At 48.1% G+C, this 21,901-nt stretch overlaps 10 protein-coding genes and 1 non-coding gene across 11 annotated transcripts; 3 read left to right on the plus strand and 8 right to left on the minus strand.

Moving 5' to 3' along the window:
• Nucleotides 1-301: 301 nt before the first annotated feature.
• Nucleotides 302-3,301, minus strand: F4807DRAFT_431109 (uncharacterized protein). The gene is made up of 3 exons (XM_047998466.1): nucleotides 2,333-3,301; nucleotides 1,136-2,282; nucleotides 302-1,076 (listed from the first exon to the last, which is right to left on the minus strand). The coding sequence occupies exons 1-3, from the start codon at nucleotides 2,611-2,613 to the stop codon at nucleotides 555-557; spliced, it is 1,950 nt and encodes a 649-aa protein (XP_047852898.1). The 5' UTR covers nucleotides 2,614-3,301; the 3' UTR covers nucleotides 302-554.
• Nucleotides 3,044-3,374, minus strand: F4807DRAFT_461707 (uncharacterized protein; the record flags this gene model as incomplete). The annotated part of the gene is made up of 3 exons (XM_048001716.1): nucleotides 3,044-3,106; nucleotides 3,163-3,219; nucleotides 3,279-3,374. 3 exons carry the CDS (start codon nucleotides 3,372-3,374, stop codon nucleotides 3,044-3,046), a joined length of 216 nt encoding a protein of 71 aa, XP_047852899.1.
• A 1,303-nt stretch (nucleotides 3,375-4,677) lies between these two features.
• F4807DRAFT_t93 lies at nucleotides 4,678-4,813 on the plus strand. Its single transcript has one exon. It is a non-coding gene; the product is annotated as a tRNA-Ala (tRNA).
• Nucleotides 4,814-4,942: 129 nt separating this feature from the next.
• F4807DRAFT_461708 (uncharacterized protein) lies at nucleotides 4,943-5,614 on the minus strand (the record flags this gene model as incomplete). The annotated part of the gene is made up of 2 exons (XM_048001717.1): nucleotides 4,943-5,226; nucleotides 5,305-5,614. The coding sequence occupies 2 exons, from the start codon at nucleotides 5,612-5,614 to the stop codon at nucleotides 4,943-4,945; spliced, it is 594 nt and encodes a 197-aa protein (XP_047852900.1).
• A 560-nt stretch (nucleotides 5,615-6,174) lies between these two features.
• On the minus strand, nucleotides 6,175-8,274 carry F4807DRAFT_452327 (gephyrin; the record flags this gene model as incomplete). The annotated part of the gene is made up of 2 exons (XM_048000320.1): nucleotides 6,175-7,865; nucleotides 7,923-8,274. The coding sequence occupies 2 exons, from the start codon at nucleotides 8,272-8,274 to the stop codon at nucleotides 6,175-6,177; spliced, it is 2,043 nt and encodes a 680-aa protein (XP_047852901.1).
• Nucleotides 8,275-8,805: 531 nt separating this feature from the next.
• F4807DRAFT_150266 (Rpp14 family protein) lies at nucleotides 8,806-9,772 on the plus strand. The gene is made up of 3 exons (XM_047993201.1): nucleotides 8,806-8,973; nucleotides 9,059-9,181; nucleotides 9,241-9,772. Exons 1-3 carry the CDS (start codon nucleotides 8,949-8,951, stop codon nucleotides 9,594-9,596), a joined length of 504 nt encoding a protein of 167 aa, XP_047852902.1. The 5' UTR covers nucleotides 8,806-8,948; the 3' UTR covers nucleotides 9,597-9,772.
• F4807DRAFT_461711 (uncharacterized protein) lies at nucleotides 9,604-10,779 on the minus strand (the record flags this gene model as incomplete). Its single annotated transcript, XM_048001718.1, has 3 exons — nucleotides 9,604-10,269; nucleotides 10,328-10,653; nucleotides 10,716-10,779. 3 exons carry the CDS (start codon nucleotides 10,777-10,779, stop codon nucleotides 9,604-9,606), a joined length of 1,056 nt encoding a protein of 351 aa, XP_047852903.1.
• Nucleotides 10,780-11,071: 292 nt separating this feature from the next.
• Nucleotides 11,072-12,713, plus strand: F4807DRAFT_431125 (mitotic checkpoint protein BUB3). Its single transcript, XM_047998467.1, has 3 exons — nucleotides 11,072-11,126; nucleotides 11,236-11,580; nucleotides 11,655-12,713. The coding sequence occupies exons 1-3, from the start codon at nucleotides 11,114-11,116 to the stop codon at nucleotides 12,398-12,400; spliced, it is 1,104 nt and encodes a 367-aa protein (XP_047852904.1). The 5' UTR covers nucleotides 11,072-11,113; the 3' UTR covers nucleotides 12,401-12,713.
• A 12-nt stretch (nucleotides 12,714-12,725) lies between these two features.
• F4807DRAFT_468643 (uncharacterized protein) lies at nucleotides 12,726-14,376 on the minus strand (the record flags this gene model as incomplete). The annotated part of the gene is made up of 2 exons (XM_048002619.1): nucleotides 12,726-14,076; nucleotides 14,156-14,376. 2 exons carry the CDS (start codon nucleotides 14,374-14,376, stop codon nucleotides 12,861-12,863), a joined length of 1,437 nt encoding a protein of 478 aa, XP_047852905.1. The 3' UTR covers nucleotides 12,726-12,860.
• Nucleotides 14,377-15,747: 1,371 nt separating this feature from the next.
• F4807DRAFT_150347 (norsolorinic acid reductase) lies at nucleotides 15,748-17,535 on the minus strand. The gene is made up of 4 exons (XM_047993202.1): nucleotides 17,518-17,535; nucleotides 17,078-17,463; nucleotides 16,768-16,907; nucleotides 15,748-16,709 (listed from the first exon to the last, which is right to left on the minus strand). The coding sequence occupies exons 2-4, from the start codon at nucleotides 17,364-17,366 to the stop codon at nucleotides 16,008-16,010; spliced, it is 1,131 nt and encodes a 376-aa protein (XP_047852906.1). The 5' UTR covers nucleotides 17,367-17,463; nucleotides 17,518-17,535; the 3' UTR covers nucleotides 15,748-16,007.
• A 1,321-nt stretch (nucleotides 17,536-18,856) lies between these two features.
• Nucleotides 18,857-21,690, minus strand: F4807DRAFT_431132 (mitochondrial division protein 1). The gene is made up of 4 exons (XM_047998468.1): nucleotides 21,097-21,690; nucleotides 20,414-21,014; nucleotides 19,334-20,364; nucleotides 18,857-19,266 (listed from the first exon to the last, which is right to left on the minus strand). Exons 1-4 carry the CDS (start codon nucleotides 21,163-21,165, stop codon nucleotides 18,991-18,993), a joined length of 1,977 nt encoding a protein of 658 aa, XP_047852907.1. The 5' UTR covers nucleotides 21,166-21,690; the 3' UTR covers nucleotides 18,857-18,990.
• Between the last annotated feature and the right edge of the window lie 211 nt (nucleotides 21,691-21,901).

Below are 21,901 nucleotides of genomic sequence, written 5' to 3' on the forward strand. Positions count from 1 at the left end.
GTGGGTTAAAGTGGCCTGACCTTTAGACCCATGAATATAACCAGACGTCTTATGGTTCCTAGATTTTGGTGGTGGAATGAAGTATTAGTAGGTAGGAATAGGACGAAAAGTTGATTTTCGGAGTCAGGGGCTTTAGATTTGGATGGTACATGGGTAGGTTATTTTATCTAATCTTATCAAACTGGTAACTTTCACGTGTTTTGCCAATTTGCAGTATGAATAATTCCTCGAGTTCAATACATTCAGCGCTGGCGATTCATTGGAGGCTATCACATGTAAAATATATGGTGGTCAGCTTTAATAAGGAGAGTGTAAAAATAAACCACCGATCAATTCAGCTGGGTACAAATTTCTTCTATAAATATCAATCGACCGAAGTAACCCCACTTTGCTGTGCTCCGAGATACCGGGACGATCCGCCGATAGCTCCACACATAGCCGTGCTGTAGTCCGGCCTCCTGAACTCTAAAGTGCCCCTTTCTTCTTTTCCCCTGTCTATAATAACCACTAACACCTCAAAAAACGCAGAATCGTACTTGGGTAGATACCCTATCCTACATTTGTAGGTTCTCCCCACGAATAACCATCCCACTGTTATCTCCGCCTGCTGCAGGTGGCTGCTGTTCTGTCACTGGCAACACCCATTTCCTCTCTTCGTCCTTCCGCTTGCGTCGCATATAAAAGTATAACACGGACCAGGCCGATAGAATAATAACCATCATAGGTAAAGATACAGAGAAGAATAGTTTTAGGGCACTGTCTCGGATGACCCATTCGGAGTCAAGATTCCCATCGTCGTTCCAGTTGAAAACGCCGCTGCTGAATAATGTCTGTGCTGATGTCAGAAGGTGTGGGAAAAGCCGTGGAAACTTTGTCCATACAGCAATAAACGTCCCCGGAAGGAAAATAAGCGTAAATATCGTAATCACATGCATGGATACCGTCTCTTGCTCCGTCCGAATAGCAATGCTGTGCATTTTCTGGGTCATCAACTCCATGCGATTAGATGAAGTCCTCGCGCTGTTTGCGAAATATTCAGATACTTTCTCGCTCTTGTACTGCAGCAGTGTAGTAAACTATGGCAACGCATCATTAGTGGCTTGTATCGGCCGACTCGTGAGTATATCCAACGTACCACTGTCTTCGCATTTTCTAGTGCCCGGGACAACGTCTGTATGCGACCGTAATGTCTGTCTAAATCCCTTTCGATACTTCGTATCTTGGCGAGGAAAGTTGTTAAATCGCTGTCGTAAAGGTCCTTCTTCATGTTAGTCGTAAACCCGTATGACTCGACAACCGAGCGATAATGTTCTCCTATCGCTTGAAGCACCCCTTTGTTCTGTTCGATGACTACCAGGGCCTGTTCTATATCTCGACCTAACAAGCTTAATTTTTGAAATTTCTCAAAGGAGAACTGCTTTTCAAGCTCAGCGAGCTTATCACCTTTATCTTCTTCTGATTCTGGTTCTACAACTAGACCAGCCGATGCTTCGACATCTTTCTCGCTTGGTTCATCCCTCGGGGAGGTGGATATGCCGGTCTCAAGCCCAGACATGCGCCGGATAATTGCCAACAGATCCGATGAAGAGCGAGGAAATGTCCGTCGTCTAGGGTTGGTCAAGGAGCTATCCGGTTGGCTTCCCCAAGTGTTCGTAGCCCTTGGGGAATGCAATGATTCGATTTCTTCGGGCCTAACCATCTTCTCAACTGGTGCGGCTTCCCCTTCCATGGTGTTTTGGGCAACCTCCGCCTCAAGATAGTCGATGTACTCGGCCCAGCTCTCAGAGCACCATTCAACCATCATCGTCTGTATCTGTAGCCCAGCGATAAATGATGTTTCAGGGCTTTCTATTTCTGAGGCCTTCAAGTGCCTATGGCTTTTCGTAGCGGCTAAGATACGGCGCGCCATTAACTGGTTTCCTTTAAGGATAATCCACAGCGACCGCCCGTTCGTGACGTCGAAAGAGTGATACATTGCGACTTGACGCAGAGGCCATTGGTTCATTTCGTCCTCGTTGCGAGTCCGCTCTATAGACAAGAGGTTGAAAGCATGTTGTATCTGGATTCCAGATCGCTTGAACTCCGGTAGAGCGAGTTCGGGACTATTCTTTTCGAGATAGTTCTCGTGCCTGAATGAGGCATGCGCCACAGGGGCCCCTCGGGTGCTAAAATTCAAAACGAAGTCCAGGAAAGAAGGCATTACTTGATAATAAGTGAGTAAATATGTGAGTTGCTCTTTGCTGCATCCTAATGCACCCCGAGACGATGCAGCTTGGACGAATCTATCTACGCGTTAGCTGGAAGCAATAGTTAAACAACCCGATTTTCATACACCATTCGCCATAATGGAGCGCCATCTTCTTCGTCGATATAACTGCTAAGTTTATCAACCGTGTTGAGATTCTTCGATAAATCAAAATTCTCGTAAAGATTGATACAGGCTAGCGATCGATATTTCTCGTCGAATATATTATTGCTATTGAGTCTTCTGCGATAAGATTCAAGAGTGTGGCCGAATGCTTCTGTCCTGAGAAGGTTCACGGGATAATCTGAAGTCCTGTTGACAGACTCCTCGAACCGAACCGCACAATCCATTGCGCTTTGTGAAGCCATGGCGACGGGACAGTGTGGATTTCGCTTCTATGTACGGTATTGAATTATTCGATTCGGGTCAAGGGGAAGGATTAGAGACGTCATATAACTAACTGGACATACATAAATACATCGTCAAAGTAGAAGTCGAAGTGGAAAAACTATTTTGCATTTGTATTGAACGAAGGCGTATTCCAGCTGTGCGACCTACACTGCCTTGTAATAGGCCTCCTGCGAGCTTTCGGCGCGTGCGACTCAGCCCGAAGAAACGTGGTAAGAATTTCCATGCCTAATCATAGACCAATGGAATCACGAAATGATTATTCCCCTCTCTCAAGTCATCCTGGCTACACGGGATTGGATGGCTCATATCTAACCAATCATGAATCACTACGGGCACATCTGACCCGAGAGTGCCTTGCTGCGTTTCTTCCAGCGTGCACGGCCTTATTTACCACATAGGATCTTCATCTTCGTTGTAACGGAGATTCCTGTAGATATACTCCTTCTCATCCTGAGTGCCTGGTTAGAAAATGTCGACAGTCAGACTCTAATTGGTATAATTCTTACTGGGCGAAGTTTGCGTGGTACGTTGAAATGGTAGAATGATCTGCCATCAACGGACGTCTATCTTCCCAGTCAGCCTAGACTTTAGCCACAGTACGTAAGAGGTAGGTAGTTCTTACAGAAACTGGAATCTCCTGGTTGAAAATTTGCCTCAAGTAGTCCCTGAGGGCCTGTGGTCGGAGGCGGTACGTCAAGACGGTGTCTCTTACGGGCATGATCGGTTATATGACAAAGTGCTTCTTCGGGTTGAAAAGCTGTGTGTTTTAGAGCATGGCAGACTCCATACTTCGCCCCCAAAATCTGCCTCGCGACGCTATTTATGATTCTGGGCTTCTTCGACGGACCCCACATGCGGCTCTTTCTTCATACTTAGGTACCTATCCTATCATCACGAACTTAGCACGAAGGAGGGGGCGCCATATTGTGATAGCCCCTGTTGTACAATGCCCATAGCGAAGATAATTCGTCCGATAATGAATCACTGTTTTATATACATCAAATATAGTAACACACCGAGTATCTCTCCAATCAGCCTGTGGATCCAGGGTAGGGTGATGTGTCTATCGGCCTCAGGGTCTAAGGGCTCCCCTCACGCCACTGAAGAAATCATTGGTTGCGAGGTATGCTTCTTCGGAACCGGGGCGAAAGCTCACGAGTACACTTCCTTCCTTATTGTGCGAAGAGGCGACCGACCTGGTAAGCTGACCACATCATGCAGCGAAGCAAACGGCATATGAAACATGAGACGGATCTTGAGTACTTGCGCAGCATCGAGTACGCGGAAGGCAATTGTTGGACAGGGCTTACCATGCATATCTAGCTGTTGTTGCAACTGCGCCAAAAGAGATTCCTATTTAGGATATCTTATTTTCGCTTACCTATATTTCAGCTATGCAGTAGTGGCTCAGAAACCACAGCCTCTTTGCCTCCATGGCATGAAGCCTACAAGTAGACCTTGTGGGCAAATGCGCAAGACTGTATTTTATCTGATGGTGGCTGTAATAGAGCATGGAAACATCCTTCGCCGATTACTTCAGAGTCGTGATTTTGACGCCTACGGAAACGTCTAAACCTCGCTTTGCTAACTTTGCCATTAAGCAGTCTTTATCTCTTCAGGTATAAAATCGCCGTTACCAACCGAACCCCGATCTCCTATTCATATCAACCCGTAGTAAGCCGAAACCCGGCATTTTGCTAGGTGAAGAAGAGAGTGTTTACTAGAGCGACACCAATAGCGCTGATAGGAATCGAACCTAAATATCCTAATAACTAGCCTCTCTTCCCAGTGGTGACTGGAGGGCATTGATCATTCTTTAAGAAATTATCAAGGCCGGAATGATAACCGGTCGGCACTTAAGTGGGTTCGCTTAATTAGGGCGTCCCCGTATGGACCCGTCGTCCACCTATCCAACGAGCCTCAGTTTTATCATTGGACATAACGAAGCCAAATTTTCATTCAGTAGGGATCCAACTCCTTATGAGTTCTGCCGTCAAACAACCTGAATGGGTTTAGAAATCGGGCTTGTGGTTTAGTGGTATAATACTCCCTTAGCAGGAACGATCCAATGGCGACGATCTACCTCACGATAGACTCGTTTCTAGGATTCGCCTACTGACTTGGGAGTGGTCCGGGGTTCGATTCCCCGCGAGTCCATCGCATAGAGGTTAAAGTCCTCTTGTACCACCCTTTTTGATCTTTTCAGTTCGAGATAATTGCGCCTCGGCAAGTTGAACATGTTGTATTATAAAAAACGGTGAATTAAACAACTGTCATCCATCACATTTATGCGTACTCCCAAGCATCTGGTCCAGAGGAAGTATACGTCCTGACCCCAGTATTCAAGCAACCCTCTCCTCCCACCCCGACGAACACCTGATACGTCCTCTCCCTCGGCTCTCCTTCGCTGACTGGGCAAATTGTCCAGGACTGATCGCTGTTAGCCAAAATAGTGGGAGCACCGAACGCCTGGCTTTGCTCGCGGCTCCAGCCGGTAGCAACAGCGCCCTCGGGCAACGCTCCCGAATGCGGGACCGTATACGACAGCGAACCGTCCGCGGCAATGTATACTACGATTTCACTCCGTTAATCACATATCCCTTAGGTACCTACACGGAGAGAGTCTAGTCATGATAAAGCACACTCACCTTGCTGGCCACCAGGTACCGCGACATCTAGAAATAAGGTGTCGTTTCCTCCCGTGAACACAGTTTTGGACCCGGGATAAGCAGAGCAATCGAGGTTTTCGACATCGTCCGGACAATACGCGGAAGTGTCCTTGTTTATGAAAAACTTCCCTCCGCTAGCATTGATAGCGACGCCGGTGAAAAAGATGTCGTCGGTCGTGGGCATTCTCCAGACTCCGGCTGTCCAAGGACCCTCGGGCGCGTCCCTCTTAGCGATTGCCGCCGCAAGGGCGACGACTGGAAAGACGAATGAAGTTGCGAAGGCCCTCATGGTGATGCGTTATTTGAAATGGTTGGCTGCGGTGATAGGCGCTTGATTGTAGTGAGTATTCAAAAGTGATTGATGATCACGATAACCTACCTAGCTAGGTAGCTTTACCTACTTATACCTCTGTTGGCGATGACAAACGACGTGGTCTGCTATCATCACACGTTACTTAGACACGATTATAACTTGGCATGTATCATGAGAATTTACGTATGCTGTCGTCTTGGCTGAATGCGACATCACAGCTTAGATCCAGTCGGGAAGTTATTCCCATAGTTCTAGAACCCAGATTCGCCAGCTAATATATCTAGCGTTCACGCAAGTAACATAGTTATTGATATTAATACGAGGAAACATGCACGGAGGAACCACATTGGTCCCGGAACCTCTCCAATCACGCATTGCTTAAAGATGGGTCAAGACTAATTATGGAAGCGGCAGCGGCGTTAGACTTGTATTGGTGGCCTCCGAAAAGCTCGTCATATTTCTATAGCTATTGGAATTTGAAATATATAAGCCATTACAGAATGTCCACAACGATAGTTTAAGAGCCTAAACACTATCTAGAGCTCAATCCTAATACCACTCATCATAAGAGCATCGACCTTCGTCCCTTTCTTGAGCGGTTCCTTGCCACTAGGCATGCACAGCAAAGAGTTAGCACCCCTTAAGCTACCAACCTTCGAACTCCGTTGTCCGCCAGTGCTAAAGGCAACCAGATTCCCATCTTTGCCGACTGAGACGACGGCGCGATGGTACTCGGGCCTCACCTTGTCTAAGGCGAAATCGTGAGATAAGGTGACCGGTACTTTCGTCAGGCCGACTGGCGAGATACCCGATATCTGGTGAAGAGAAGGTAGGACGAAAAGGTGAAACGTAACGATAGCCGACGCAGGGTTTCCTGGTAGGGAAAATATGACCTTCGTAACTCGTTCACCGGCATTGTTCTTAACGGGGACTGTAGCGAATGTCGTTGGTTTGCCCGGCTTCATGGCAACGCGACCAAAGTGAATAGTTCCACCTAGCGACCTCTCAATAGTCGGCTTCAACAGATCAAGTTCGCCCATCGAGACGCCTCCAGTTGTAATGATGAAGTCAACTTGTCGCAGACCGTCTCTCAGCGTCTCTTCCAAAGTACCAGGCTTGTCTGCTGCGATACCAAGATCAACGACATGATATCCACTTTCTTTTGCGGCGCACATTAATGTTATGCGATTAGTATCGCGTACTTCTCCCAATTGTAGATCACCGGGGCGATCGTGTTGAACGATCTCATCTCCCGTAGACAACACCCCTATAACAGGTTTGCGGTATACTTTTACCTCCGGAACCCCAACGGCAGCAAGGAGACCAATCTCTCCACCGACTGCTGATATTTGCTCGCCCTTGCTGAGGATGGTTGTCCCTACTTTGATATCGCTACCAACTTCGCGAATATTCTCTCCTTCCTGCACATCTTCAGCAAGGATCTCTACTTCTTTCTCTTCTTTACCGTCGTCAGTCATAGTCTTCAAAATCGTATCCTCAACCATGATAACAGAGGTAGCCCCGGGTGGTAGTGGTGCTCCGGTTGTTATTCTGGCGATTTCCCCTTCTTTGAGGGGTTTAACATGGCCTGGTGAAGCATGTGATACTGAGACGACAGGGTAAACGCCCTTCATATTTCCATTCTTGGGTACGACAACAGCGTAGCCATCGACGATACTCGCTCTGAAAGCAGGTACATTCTCTCTCGCTGGGATGTCTTCAGCCAGTACGTGACCGGGAAGTGACCTATCAACTTTTAAGGTAACAATTTCCGCTGCTGGCGTCTGTTCCTTGATCTTTCCTAAGGCATCATCAACCGAAAGCATAGGGTATGGGGACTCCCTATTTCTCCGACTAGGGCCAAGGCTAGGGTCATTGGACATGGGATTTGCGCTAGGTGCCGTGTGTCTGACTAAATTACCGTGGCCGTGACTATGCCCGTGACCATGGCTGTGTCCATGACTATGTCCATGGCTATGATGGTCGTGTGAGTGATCATGAGAATGTGATTGACTTCCGCCCGGTCTTAAACCAGCTTCTACTTCGAGCTTCTTAACCCCACCGGCATGTAATGTCCTCGAGTCCATACCAGCAGCTTGCAGGCATGCATGTGGCAGTGTTTTCAAAACTGCTTGTAAGTTTTCCCGAGCTCCTTTTGGTGAACCAGGAAGAGTGATAATTATGGAATTATTTCTGACACCCGCTACAGGGCGAGACATCATGGCAACTGGTAAATGTTAGCAATCATGTTCCTCTTATCGAATATAGGGGCTTATATACTAACATGGAGTGACATTAAGCGAAGCTGTAAGCATCCCGTGAACAATTCCGGGTGCAGTTTTATGGAGGAGAGCTGATACGGCCTCTGGAGTGTTATCCGCCACCGCAAAACCGGTGCCCCCGGTAGTTAGGATGAGGTTGATGATATCTGCGGCAATATCTGACCATAACGTGATCTGCCGTTGAATTTGAGTGACTACATCAGGGACAATCTTGGTGTCAACTAGACTCCACTTCCCATCCCCTTCTTTCTCAAATACCTCTCTTAATACATCTTGAGAAGCATCAGTTGAAGGGTCTTTGGCTGCAGTCGTAGAGACGATGAGTAAGGCGACCCTCAAGGTAGCATTAGACATGATTGCCGAGGAAAGACTTAGTCTTAGTAGCTATAAGAAACTTGAACCCAGTCGTGCAACTCTTACGATTTGAAAGCGGTATCGAACTGTGTTTAGTATACTGACAGCTTCAATAAGAGTGAAACTTTGGGTCGGCGTGATGCGTGATGTATGAGATAAACTTCATTTGTGCAGCGCAAATGCGGGGCGAGAACATATCTACCTACCTACACTTTATCATATAAGCAACTTATCCTTTATCAGATGAGAATATAAAGCCAAACGCATGACGACTAAAACAATGTAGAAGAAATGAATTGTTCCTCGATATAAGAATTAGGCTTCTTAACTTTTACGAGATCAAGTCCTAAGTCAGGTTAAGACAATGGGATTGTTCAGAGGGAGCAATCAATGCCATATATGTAGAACCCCCATATCTACAGACCCCATTTATTGCATTATACATTCTACTTTCACACATATATGCATATAGGAAGTTCCTACAGGGCTCCGATAAGATAAAGCTCCGATGGCCAGAGCTAAAATTTCATGGTTCAATGTGCGCCGGGTCTCAACTCTTCACTTATATACCCGAGTTTGGGTCCTTTCAGTTAGATGGGATGCGCAAAGCAAACAAATTGGAATATAACATATTCTTATCGAAACTGACACATTCCGAATGACGCCAGAATTAGATGGTCCTTCAGATCGGACAAGATGGTACGAATTAAAGAGCGCTATCTCCTAGTGAAGATCCTCTACCCAAATGAACTTGGCAGTCGACCTGATCTCCCCGATGTTGTAGTCATCAACCAACCCACGACCGACCAGCTCAACCAGGCATCTCTCCTCAGGGGCATACGCGCAGAAGTTGCTAATCTATTCGGGGACTATGGCTCAGGGGCCATCGAGGGCGGAAACTTAGGAGGTGAGTCAGCACCGCGGGTACTCTCGCCATTCATGCGAGGCTTACATTGATCTTTATAGTGAAGTACTTCTCTCACGCCACCTCAACATTCATTCTGCGTATTTCGCGATCGTCTTATCGCCTAGTTTGGACTGCTTTGACTTTTATGAACTCCATCCCTATCAAGAACGGGAAACCATGTGTCTTCCGTGTGGTTCACGTGAGCGGTACCATGCGCAAAGTCGAGGAAGAAGCTATTCGTCGTGCCCGGGATCTCATCTTTGCGGCGCAGAATGACCACAAAGAGAAGACTGATGACCCTCTCAGTAACTTATTTCGGAAATCAGAACCGGAAGCCGATGTCGCCATGGCAGACTTACTGAACGTCGAGGATGGTGATAGCGACGTAGAAATGGGAGAAATAGTTGATGATTGAGACAACTTCATTGCTTCTTTCGGACTACCTTGATTCCGCTATCTCCAGTCGGCGGGGGCATTCCATCGAACTCATCATCATCGTCATCAGGAATCAAGTCAGGGGTCGTAGCTCCAGTATCACCGCCGGCCCTCTTCTGCTGCTCTTCCCACTCTTTCTCCTCCGCCGCGTCGTACGCGTCTTTAGACTCGATCCATCGCTCTTGGATATCTTCAATTTCCATCATGGATCCCTCATTTCGCATGGCAACCTGCCACACAGTATCGTTGGCTCCTTCCGCGCCGCCGAACACGTATCCTCCGGCTCTATCGATCACTCTTAAAAGATGCGTCATGCTCTTCCTGTTCTCTACGGCAAGGACTTCAAATCTAACTAACGCGAAGTTTTCGACTAGATTAGCGACGGCTTCGTTCAATCGACGGAATTTGTCGCTCCGCATGGCAGGCGACTCCTCTTCTAGATATGACGTTAAGTATGATAGGTCCTGTACTTCGGTGTAGTAATCGAGATTGAAGGGTAACGGATCGTATGATGAGATCTTATCGATCTTAGTGAGGACGTTTATATGCGGGAGGTCCATCTGCAGCATGGCGCGGAGGGTAAGGAGTAAGTTGGAGATGTAGAGGGACGGCTGGGTGAGGCAGAAGCTGTCGGAGAGGTGTACGGCTACGAGCTGCGCGTTGTTAGCACCTAGATGATCAACCCTTGGCAAATACAATGATAAGGCATACCCGATAGCCCATCTTTTGCAGCTTAAAGAAAATGTTCCTGAGCGAATTGTGGTGTGTATATAGTTCGACCTGACCGGGACAATCGAAAAGGATATACGAGTCTCCTAGCTGCTTCAATCCATCCTCAAGCCACTCCATGTTGTTCTCTAGCTCTTCAAACGCATATAAGACGCCACCATTAGGACCAAGTTGATCGTCGCTCATAACCTCTTCTAATGTGATTAAGCTACGGATATCTAGGGCGCATGGGTAGTTGGTCTTGTCGTTGGCAGGATCGAGGTTGACGACGGAGCATTCGCGTCCTATGGCGCCCATAAACTGGTGCACTATAAATGATCAGCTTGTTGCTTGGGGAATGATCTGTCGGTGATGGGTATGTGTAACTTACTGCCATCGCAATAAGTGCTCTTCCCAGAGCCTGGACTTCCCAGGACAAGCTGAGCGAAAGGCATGTCCTGTGATTTGCACGCGAAAGGTAGTGACGACAGAAGGTTTGGAATGGAGGAGAGATCGACGACGTAGTTGCAGTTGGAGTCGCAGTTGCAGGAAGAAGACAAAGCTGGCCAGTTGCTAGGGAAAGCTGTAGGCGTATTGAATTAGCACTTGCCCCTCCATCCCACCTTCTATGAGCTTCGGGAAAATTACAGTGGAGCCACCTTATCACTGTGGTAATCTATACCCCTGTAAATTGATATTTACTTTACCGACTTGCACAGCTAGCCTAGCAAGTTAGCCATTCTTCAACAGAGCTTCTTTACATCACATCGCGAAATTTCCCAAAGCATCATGGCACCAACAGGTGAGTTACTAAGATTCTAACTGATGAGCAAGGCAAAACGACTGTGAAAACTCGAAAGCCATTGGTCATTATTAGCAGCACCCAAGCTAACAAGCATGCAAAAACCCAGCAACGCAATTCGAGCTCGCGCAGCCCCCCAACGACGCCATCTCGGCGCTCGCCTTCGCGCCGGACTCGCCGTCGCGGCTCCTGGCCGCTTCCTGGGACAAGAACATCTACCTGTACGACACGCTGCAGAGCAGCGACGACGACGAGAACAGCCACGGCACGCTGCTGCGGACGTACGAGCACCGCGCGCCCGTGATGGACGTGTGTTTCGGCCGCGACAGCAGCGAGGCCTTCAGCGCCGGCATGGACTGGCAGGTGCGCCACATCGACCTCGAGACCGGCGACCAGAGCACCGTGAGCAAGCACGCGGCGCCCGTGAGGCGGGTCGTGTATAGCCGAGAACACTGTAAGTCCTGCATACGGATATCCTTAACTTTTAAGGTATATATATCTATCGAATATAACTAATCCCACCATCAGCCCTCCTCATCTCTGCCTCCTGGGACATGACCCTGCACGTCCACGACCCGTCCAACCCATCCCTAGCCCCCCTCACCGTTCCGTTACCGGGCAAGCCTCACGCCATGGCCGCGAGCCCGTCAAAAGTAATCGTAGCCATGACCTCGCGGCTCGTGCACATCTACGACCTATCCACACTCTCCAGCGCGCTATCCTCACAGACCGACTCCGCGCCGGCGCCCTGGCAACAGCGCGAGTCATCCCTCAAATTCCTGACGCGCGCCGTGGCCGCCATGCCTTCCGACGCCGGGTACGCCACGTCCTCGATCGAGGGGCGCGTAGCAGTCGAATGGTTCGACGCGAGCGCCGAGTCGCAGGCGCGCAAGTACGCCTTCAAATGCCACCGAACGGCTACACCCACCGCCACCGACGGGCCCTCCTCCACCTCCACCCCCTCCGCGGACGTCGTATACCCCGTCAACGCGCTAGCCTTCCACCCCGTGCACGGCAGCACCTTCGCGTCGGGCGGCGGCGACGCCACCGTCGCCCTCTGGGACGCCGAGGCCAAGCGCCGCATGAAAGTCTACCAGAAATTCGCCGACAGCGTCGCCGCGCTGGCCTTCAGCGCCGACGGCCGCTACCTCGCCGTCGCCGTGTGCCCGGGCTTCGAGACGGGCATGGAGGACTACAGCGGCGAGGGGCGGACCAAGATTTTCGTCAGGGAGCTCGGCGAGAACGAGGCTTTGCCTAAGGGGAAAGGGAAGTGATAGATTTGAATTTGATTGGAATTCTAATTAAAAATTAAATGAAAAAAAATCGAGGTTATGTGGGATTCATTCTGGTTTTTGATTCTGTGTATCCATATATCGATTCCCTGCTGCAATTCTCAAGGACGGGCTTAGGCCCAAATTTGGCTGGCGTTAAAAGGAGATGGGGAATATGAATTCTATAAAAATTGCCCCTTTTTACTAACTTACACGTGGTGCTTATGAGTTCCGCGTGTTTCGTTATAACTGTTTTTATATACTTGATCTGCCACATCTTGGAAGCCCCTCAAAGAAATCGTCCCAGATTCCGAAATAGTCGCACCTGGGAAAATAATAAAATCAATCAGCAGTGAGTAAGAGCTATAGGTTTGTTTTCATTGAAATCTACGCCAGCTAATAGTTCTTCTTCCTCTCACGTTGTTACAATTATGATAGTTGAGTTGTTCTAATCTCTAACACCTTATCCCTCAGAACTTAACATCAGCTCGACTGAACTCGAAGACCCCCTAGCAATATCCCCTGATGCCATAATATTGTCATCATGTCGTTTCAGTTCTCGCAATCTACGCCTTATATCATTTAAAACAGCTATATCTGAATCTTCCATGTCAAACACCCAAGGCGTGGTTGCAAGTGTTTCACCACTGAGATTATATCTACCACTACCGTCGACCTCCATATCATTCCCCGTTGATATCATGGGCTCATATTCCTCTTCTTCCCCTTCTACTTCAGATACTTCGTCTGCTGCTTCGTCACCAAAGCCTTCCTCGTTCATCGACTCAGACTGCGTAATGTGACGAGTCGGGTCGATCTGGGTCTCAGCAATACGCGTGTTGCTTATCATATTGCCATTTCCGATGTGCCTTCCGAAATTCTCGAAATCCGAACTCCTCCTTTTCCGTGGCATGGGGATGGAGATTGAGTTGTACACTAACGTTTCCCTAGCTTGAGGTACTGGAGTTGGCTGTGGTCGCAGAGTCGAAGGAATAATCTTCTCGTTTGCTGGTACAGTGGGATTCCGTTTGCGTACTTCTAACTCTTCCGAAAAGTTATCTATGGTGGGCCAAACATCTTTCACCACACCACGGCGATGCTTCATCTCGTATCGAAGTAAACGTTGGTTCTTGAGGCGATCAACTCCTGATCGGTGTGGGTCTTCTTCATTCCCATCATAAGTTTCCAACTGGAGTTCTCCTACGCCAGGAGTTGATTTGGGCTTCATTTGCTTGTGTGTGCCAGTCATAGAGAACGCAAAGTTTGGTCTGGCTTCATTGACTGAGAATCCGTCACCTGCGCGCCATAATGGTTCTGGATGACTATGAGGCTTGGGGAAACGGAATTTATTGGGCCCCTTGTCCCTTTTCAGTTTGAATACGCCTTTTCGCTCATACGTTTTCTCGTCGTCTTTATCATCTTCTACGCCTTCAGGGAGTAACAGTGGTGGCACAACCAACTGCTTCGGGCCTTTAGTCACCTTGAGTGATTTCTTGATGCTTTCTGACTTATCGACGGCTGGCTTGTTAGGAATTTTGATCTTTCCATCTGCTTTCCTACGCTTTCTCCGTTCTATCTCATCGGCATGGGATGTTCTTCGATTTGTAGAGCGCTCGTGGGCGGGTTCTTTTTGTTGTGGGGTCACGGTCTCTTGAAATTGAGACTTCGACTCTGCTCCGCTGTGAAGCGATACACTGTTTCAGCCCGGAGACACGATTAGACTATGTCCCCATTAAATTGTGTCTCAGGCCTCTTTACCTTGATGGCTGTCGACCTTGAACATCTCCAGGGGCAGATACGACGGATCTTCTCCGCTTCACGTTCGCGCGAATGGGAGAGGCTGATCTACCTCTTCTCGTACCAGGTTTGTCATCTGAGCCTTCATCTCGTGCTAAGGCGAGCTTTCTATCGATGTTGAATACGCTGGCACGTTCTGGGAGAATTGCAGCAACCCTGGCGCTAGTCAAGGGTTGATTCATTGCGGAATTAGTGGATAAACGATCTGTAGAGTTCGCGCAATAGAAGGCAATCTGTCATGTCGCAGAAATTCTACTTATTGAGGCATAATTATAACGGGCTCAAATATAACGGCATGAGATTCGCATGGTCTTTGATGGAGGAAGACGCAGGGAAATTCTCGCCCACATTTCTAACGAGCTTGGAAAGTCGGAATCTAAGTAGATCCTTCTTGTCCAAGTTGCAATCCAGAGAAGGAATTGGACTAAGGTAACACGTACTTTCCATCTATACAACTTGTGGATGTTAGAGTTTACCAATAGAAAAGGGGGATAAATGGAAGGCACCAACAACCCCCCTAATCTGTTGGCTTCAGTCGGTACATTCAACTTTGCAAACCTTCGACATCAGAAAGTTCAAGGCAAGCACAGTACCGCATATGCGACTTCCTTTGATTTCCCGTGAATCAACCCCGATGGTGAGTTTTGTTGGGTGAGAATAGGTGCTCTAAGAAATTGATATCAATTATCCAATACCTGATGACGAACATTCCCTCTTTTCAACTTGACATTGAATTGGTATTGCTAACAATAACAAAATCTCAGTGCTGCTCATGTTGTTATCGTATGAATGAGGAATAACCTCTTATAGGGGCAACCGCCGAAATTTAGAAATATTACTTGCCCCTATATACGAACTAGCCACTCCGAGTCAGGTCCAATCACTCAACAAAGATGAGCCAGATCATTTCGGACTATGCTATACATCGCAGGGATGGATTACTACATGGATTACAGGTTGAAGCAACACGTCGTCCTTAAGACAATGTGTAGGTAAATAGCGCTATCAGCCTTCAAGAAGTTGATGACAAATCCTGCTCATCCTATAGGACGAACACTATCAGATTTCGTAGAGATAGTGTACATCCACTGCCGCGAACTTGCATAATGCGGCTCCGGTTGAATGATCCTTCGTCCTTACATACCTAATTCTAAGGGGCAGCCTGGACCAAAAATGGAACGCTACCTACATACCTACTTATACGAAACGTGCAGCAGATACTAGAATTAGTTCCCGCGTCCGCAGCCAGATGAGGAATTTTCCCCGGGGCAACATCCACGTATACGTGAACTAACTTGATTGAGTCGTTAATCTATCAAAGCCCATTCCTTACATGTAACCCATGCCTCAGTGTGGATATTTGAAGGTCGGTAAGCAGGTAGATATGCATGTTGAATGGGGAGGCATAAGCACTACTACCACTCTATTTTAACGACAAGACAATTTAAGGGTGAAGTATTGAGGCTCAACGCAGAGGCACTTTATGGCTCTTATGGCTAATATATATGTACTATGTTTTCACAATTCAAAAACCGGTCCTTGAGTATAAAAATATAGATATTCCTTCATTTTTATTTATTGTTATTTTTGGTGAAGTATATAGATACTCACTACCACATGCTTAATTCATCATCAAATCGTCCGCAATGCAGCATCTTCGAGCTTTATTTGAAACATAAACATCAATTTCCCTTGACACTTCCATAGGCAGCCAGCTACCTCCACCGCCTTCTATTCCGAGCTTGGTGATATCATCTCAATAGTATCTTCGAGTGAGCCACTTCCATGTCTCAGCGAAGGAGCCGCGAGTACTCTACTCTCCCGTCTTCCTCGGTGCGATTGGTTTCTGCTCAGCGACGTAATCGGTGGTACCTCCCATGTTCAACAACCATACCTTGCCTGGGTGATCGGGCATGGAGGGACCAAACAGGAAGGAGCTAGGGAAGCCGGGGTCGAAGGGGAGAGCGCTCTCGATCTCTTTGATATCATCTTCGTCAAGGCTCAGGGTAAGAGCCTCAATATTGGCCTTGAGTTGCTCCTTGGTTCGTCCACCGATGATGGGGAACACGTACGGCGCTTTGTGGGTGACGTACGCTTGAGCCACACTCGTAATGATGGTGTTCTTGCGTAAGGCAACGGCCTCTAATGCTCTGCTGATCTTTATGTCCTCCTCACTGACGTCGGCGGAACGTCCGCTTGTTCTGTTTTGACGCTGCTCATCCGTCTTGAATTTTCCTCCACCGAGCGCACCCCATGGAGCCAGAGCCATACCCTCGGCTTTCGCCATGGGAATGATCTCGCGCTCAAAGTCGCGCTGGGCGGCTGACCAGCGACCCTGGTACACGCTAAACTGACGCAAGCCGTGGTTGCGAGCGTACTCGTTGGCCTTGCTCACAACCCAGGCAGGAGTGTCGCTTACCCCAAGGTACAAGACCTTGCCGGCCAGCACAAGCTGGTTGAGGGCCTGCATGACCTCGGGAATGGAGGTGACACCATCCCACCAGTGAACATAAAGCTGTGTCTCGTCGTAAGTATAATTACGGTCACGAATAAATGGGGATATTATGCCATACCAGGTCAATGTAGTCTGTCTGTAGGTTTCTCAAGCTAGAATTAATAGATACGTGCAAGCTTTTAGTGCCATTTCCCTGGTTGTTGATCGTGATCTCGTCATAGTAGGGGCGGAAGCTGGTGCTGTACTTGGTAGCAATGACTGGGCGACGATTGATTAGTTTCCACAAAAGCCGTTTATGAAGCCTCACGCCATGAAGGTGCAGCCGCATTTATATAGTTCAACATGCAATGAACAGACACCATGATTATCATGACTAGAAGTCGCAGAAGTCATAAAGTGTATTATGTGAGGAAGGAGATTTAACGTACCCATCTGGTCACGATTGCCGCGCTTCTTCATCCATTCGCCGATCCATTGTTCCGACTGCTGGGCTTGGTAATTGTTGGCAGTGTCGATGAAGTTACCACCCTGCTCATAGAAGAAGTCCAGAATATCTTCCGTACTCTTCTGATCGCAAGCACCCATAAATTCCTTCCAGGCGTCACCGAAGTTCATAGCACCAAGGCATAAGGGACTAAGTCGGACAGAGGCTGAGGGAGAGAGGATACGGTAACGAGCCAAGGGGCTCTTGGGTGGGGGCGCCATCATCATCGCCATATTGACAAATAATAATTCTTAGTCGTAGAAATGAAATAAAATGTTACGTTGAGTACCGATGGTGACTTCCCGTCGATGTGAAGCGGTCTAAATAGATCTTGACGTCAAGTGCTGTATTAGGTTGAGCTGGTTTTATGGGATAGTGTCGTACTTGCTCAAAGTCTAGTCGTACAATTGCTTCTTGTGTTGCTCTTTCTCCAACATAGACAGTTACGTCGAGGCCCGGCTGCTCTTTATAGAGATCAGAAGCTCAGGGGGTATCGCCTACCGCCGATGCTCGAGTAATGACATCCATTACCAATTGGTTTAGCTGTCATACCATTGACTTCCCCCACGACCGTCTGGTACCCAGGTGGCCTCCGAATCGGTGGACAGCATACCTACGGATGATCTCATTCTTCCGGCAAATCCTACCTACCTACACTGTAGTAAGTTCAATGTTATCGATACCTAGCACCTATAGATCCGTAGATCCATAACTCTAAGTATGCATGCCATAGACAGGGCGAAGCCAAGCTAGACGTATTCGGATGGTGGTCTCCTATCTCCGCGTAAAGTTCATCCGTCTTGCATTACCGTCGTCACAGCCGTGAACACTACCTACCTACCTAGATCAACTTTGGCCCGAGCATTTTCTTACAACCAGGGCCTCAGCTGCACTACCTGTATTGTGAGGGTTTTAGTGGTTCTATCTCCGGCTACATCCGTATACCTGGCTAAGACAGTCAAATATGTACTAATGGAATAGTATTCGCTTACCCCCATATATTGTAAGCAGGCAAGCCCTATTTTGCCAAGCTTTATGAAACCTAATCAAGTAATTTTCGAGTCGTTCCTGTCTGTATGCTGTCTGTCTAGATCATGTCAGTCACTCGAGGTTCTGGTGTGAAACAGCGGAGACTCAATAATTCTCCGAATTCTGACTAACGGGCGCCTATGCTGCGCCGACTTCACGAACTCCATGGATACAATGGAAGTGCATTTTGACTTTTACGCCGAGTGAGATATTTTAGTTTAGGACTTAAGCATCGGCCATAAGACCTCTAGGGCTGTGAGCCTCAGCCTATATGCTTATGTAGTACCTGTTTAAAATACTTTTTATAATTCTGGAAGACAGCTTACTTCGGGTATAACAGTGTCATGAAGTGAGACGAAATGGTAAATTCTTTTGAGCCATGGCAATTATAGCATACCTCCAACATCGTCGAGAATTCAGAATTGCCAAAGAATCTAATCATGTTGAAAAACTTCCTTGTCTCGTGAAATGGAGAACCCCCCAAAGCATCGTCAGATAAAACTTAATTATACCCGTAAGAGGTGGGGCGATCTACGGATGAGACGGAGGGTAACCTGGAAGCTTTAGTGACGACAATCCGTACAAATACGACATACAGGGGAATAAAGCGGGGAAGAAAACGCAACGGAAGTTTGAGAGCAGCGGACCGTCTCGTGCTCGACCATGAGACGATGCACTCAAGTGGCGAGGTAGGTTTGCGCATGCATACAACCCAACTCATCCCAGGGTTTATAGATGAGATAAGTTGCGTAGTAACATTGACTATTCGCAAATATTCACATATGTACATACGATAAGGCACACCGGGATATGTTAACCTATTTAAGACTAACAAGCCCAAGCACCTACGATACCGTCGCGGCGTCCCTCGATAAGGTAGCCGTCTTGGATACGGACGTGCTCCACGATGGCCGGTGTCCTGCCCCCGTCCACCTCCGCGATGCCCGCGCCGCAGTCCCATTGCCGCGACTCCATCTTGTCGTAAACTTTCACTACGTCCTCGCCCGCTGCGCTGACGATGCGCCGGCTATCGAACATCATGCTCGTGACCGGGTTGTCGTATGCGTAGGCGTCGAATATAGACCCTGTGCGCAGGTCCCATATCTGCGTAGAATTGCATGTTAGCATGTCACAAGTTGTGGGTTACCTGCTTAGATAGATAAGTACTCACTCGTATACTTCGATCTAAACTGCCTGTCACAAGATGCACGTCGTCGAATTGCAGACAGGTTACCGGTCCGGTGTGTCCGACGAGGCTGCGATGAACCTGTCCGCTTCTCAGGTCCCATAACCTCACCATGCCATCGGCTGTACCGCAAGCGAGTGCGGACTCGAAGACTTGTAGGGCCCCAACAAAGTCGGCTGTTTGTGTCGTCGGCCGGTTAGTTTGCCTCCAAGTCCCCTCACCCGTACCGATAGAAACCGAGGCTTGTGCGGCCGCCCACATCACGTCGAGCGTTTGCACACACCGCCCCTTCACTAGATCCCACTGGCGAAGCGTTTTATCTGCAGAACCCGAAACAAGAACATCGCCCCTAAAGTGAAGAGCCGTGATCTCGTTCATGTGCGATTCTAGGGTAAAGAGCGGACAGTCCGACATGCTTCCTTCAGGAGGGTCTACCGGTTGATCATCGGGATTCTCGAAAGCCATGCCATCGTCATCCTCGTCATCTCTTCCGAACTGACTACCTTGCGGATCGTAATGAGCTTTGCTCAGATCCCATAACCGGATAGTGGCATCCATAGAACCCGTAGCGAGGATGTTATCCTCTACCTGTAAAGTCCGAACCGAAGCAGTGTGACCTTCGAGCAATCCGATGCAACGCCCAGCGTTAAGATCCCATACCTTGACCGAATCATCCATGGAAGCCGACACCAAAGTACCAAAAGGCACGTCAAAATCCAACGCCGTGACATGATCCGCGTGAGCCTTAATTTCCCGTATCATATAACCTGGTTCAAAATGTTCGTGTAATATTGGCATTGATTTTCGTTTAGTAGTTTTATGCCTCCTTTTTGATGGTGTACTGGTAGCGGACGGAAGCTTCTCATAGATGGATTTTGACATGAACTCATCCGCATCCTGGTCTGTTACTAGGTCATCATCATCTGACTTGGTTGGAGTGTCAGCAGCGGCGGCTATTGATTCGGCCTCCTCGACGAGAACCTGTGCGTCTTCTATCCGGCCTTCCATATCCACAACTATAATATGTCAGTAGGGCTTCTGTAGGGCATCAAAAGGGTCGCCTACTGTCATGTTCTAGTAAAGCTTCCTCTTGCTCTAGACCTGCTAATCTCTCAAGAATGATGCGTCTCATGCCAGCTAGATTAGCCATCTTATTATCTATTTCATGGATCTCGCTGCTTGCCATATTCTTCCGAATACCAAGCATCTCAAGCTCATGCATGAGCGAAGATCTCTCTTTTTTCAGTTTATTGAGGTGATGTGGGCTGTTGGGAGCCGACGGACTCTCGTCAATCATTTTTCTCCCTCTCGATGATTTTCTCCGGTGTTTCTTGCCCTCGTGCGTCAGCTCGGGGAAGGTTGCTTGGAAGCCCTGGAACAGAGAGTAGGCGTTGTCATTTTCGGGTAGGTTCTGAAGCATATCATCGGGCAAGTAAGATAGGGCGCGGGATTGAATTTCGGCAGTAGAAAACTTGGAGCGAACCAAGTCGGTTGGTGTGGTCCTAGCCATGGTGAACATGCCTCGTTGAATGCCGGGTTTCTTTAGCTGTCTGTGTACTTGAGCCATGGCATTATGATAATGATTCCCGGACGGATCCGCGCTGGGTCCTACTAAATGGCTCGCGGTAGTCGTCACCTTTCGGGTGAACGCTTCGAGGCCTCGGGGCTAAGAATTTTCTAGTTAGTTCGGACGTTCGCAGCGGCAAAGAAAGAGGCAACAATAGAACAAGGAGCAATATTATTAATACCGAGAGAATCGAATCTTCGCCCAACGGGCCATCATCGTGTGTAGCATTGTTTGGGTCTGAATCGGCCATGCGCGTTTCTATATGATCACTACTGAAAGCGAAGGAGTGGTGGCGTGGGCGGTCGCACGGTGCAAATGCCACACATCAAGGTAGTATAGAGAAAAGATTTTCCCGATAGGTATGGATCTCTCCTTCACAGAGCTATTTGGTAGGTCGGCATTGAGGAGCAAGACAGTGAAATACGCAAAGACGCAAATACGGAAAATAATGTGGATGGGTGAGCCAAAGATAAAAAAAGATACCTAAAAAAATGATAAAAGCGAGCGCAAGGCGAGGCTAACAATTGTCGTAGCTTCCGAGTGGACGAGTGGAAATCCCAAGAATTTTTAGCTCAAAAGCCCTTTCGGAATGCAGGTAGGTAACTATGTAGGTATTTGATGTAGGGAATGTACTTAGTCACATAACAATAACTTACATTTGAATCGGATAAGATTTGTTGCAGATACCGCGACTGCAAGGGTTGGGATGGGCAGGATCAATCAGTGTGGTGCTCTGCCCAAGATGGTGCCTTATCTCGAGATGCTTAACCGAGCATCCCAGCAGTAGCTTCTCTAGCCAGACTAGCGCATTCTACTCAACATGGAGCTGGAGGGGTTACACTAAAGAATAAGGTTTTCGTTGCCGCAACCGTCATCTCAATATTCTTACCCAACTTGCAGTATGTCATCGCGTGCGACATTGCGATTACCTTGATAGGTTCAAGCTAATGTTACTATTTTTTTTTCGGGTAACACTGGCAAGGAGG

Source organism: Annulohypoxylon truncatum (genome assembly GCF_022578515.1).
Source record: "Annulohypoxylon truncatum strain CBS 140777 unplaced genomic scaffold F4807scaffold_22, whole genome shotgun sequence".
NCBI lineage: Eukaryota > Fungi > Ascomycota > Sordariomycetes > Xylariales > Hypoxylaceae > Annulohypoxylon > Annulohypoxylon truncatum.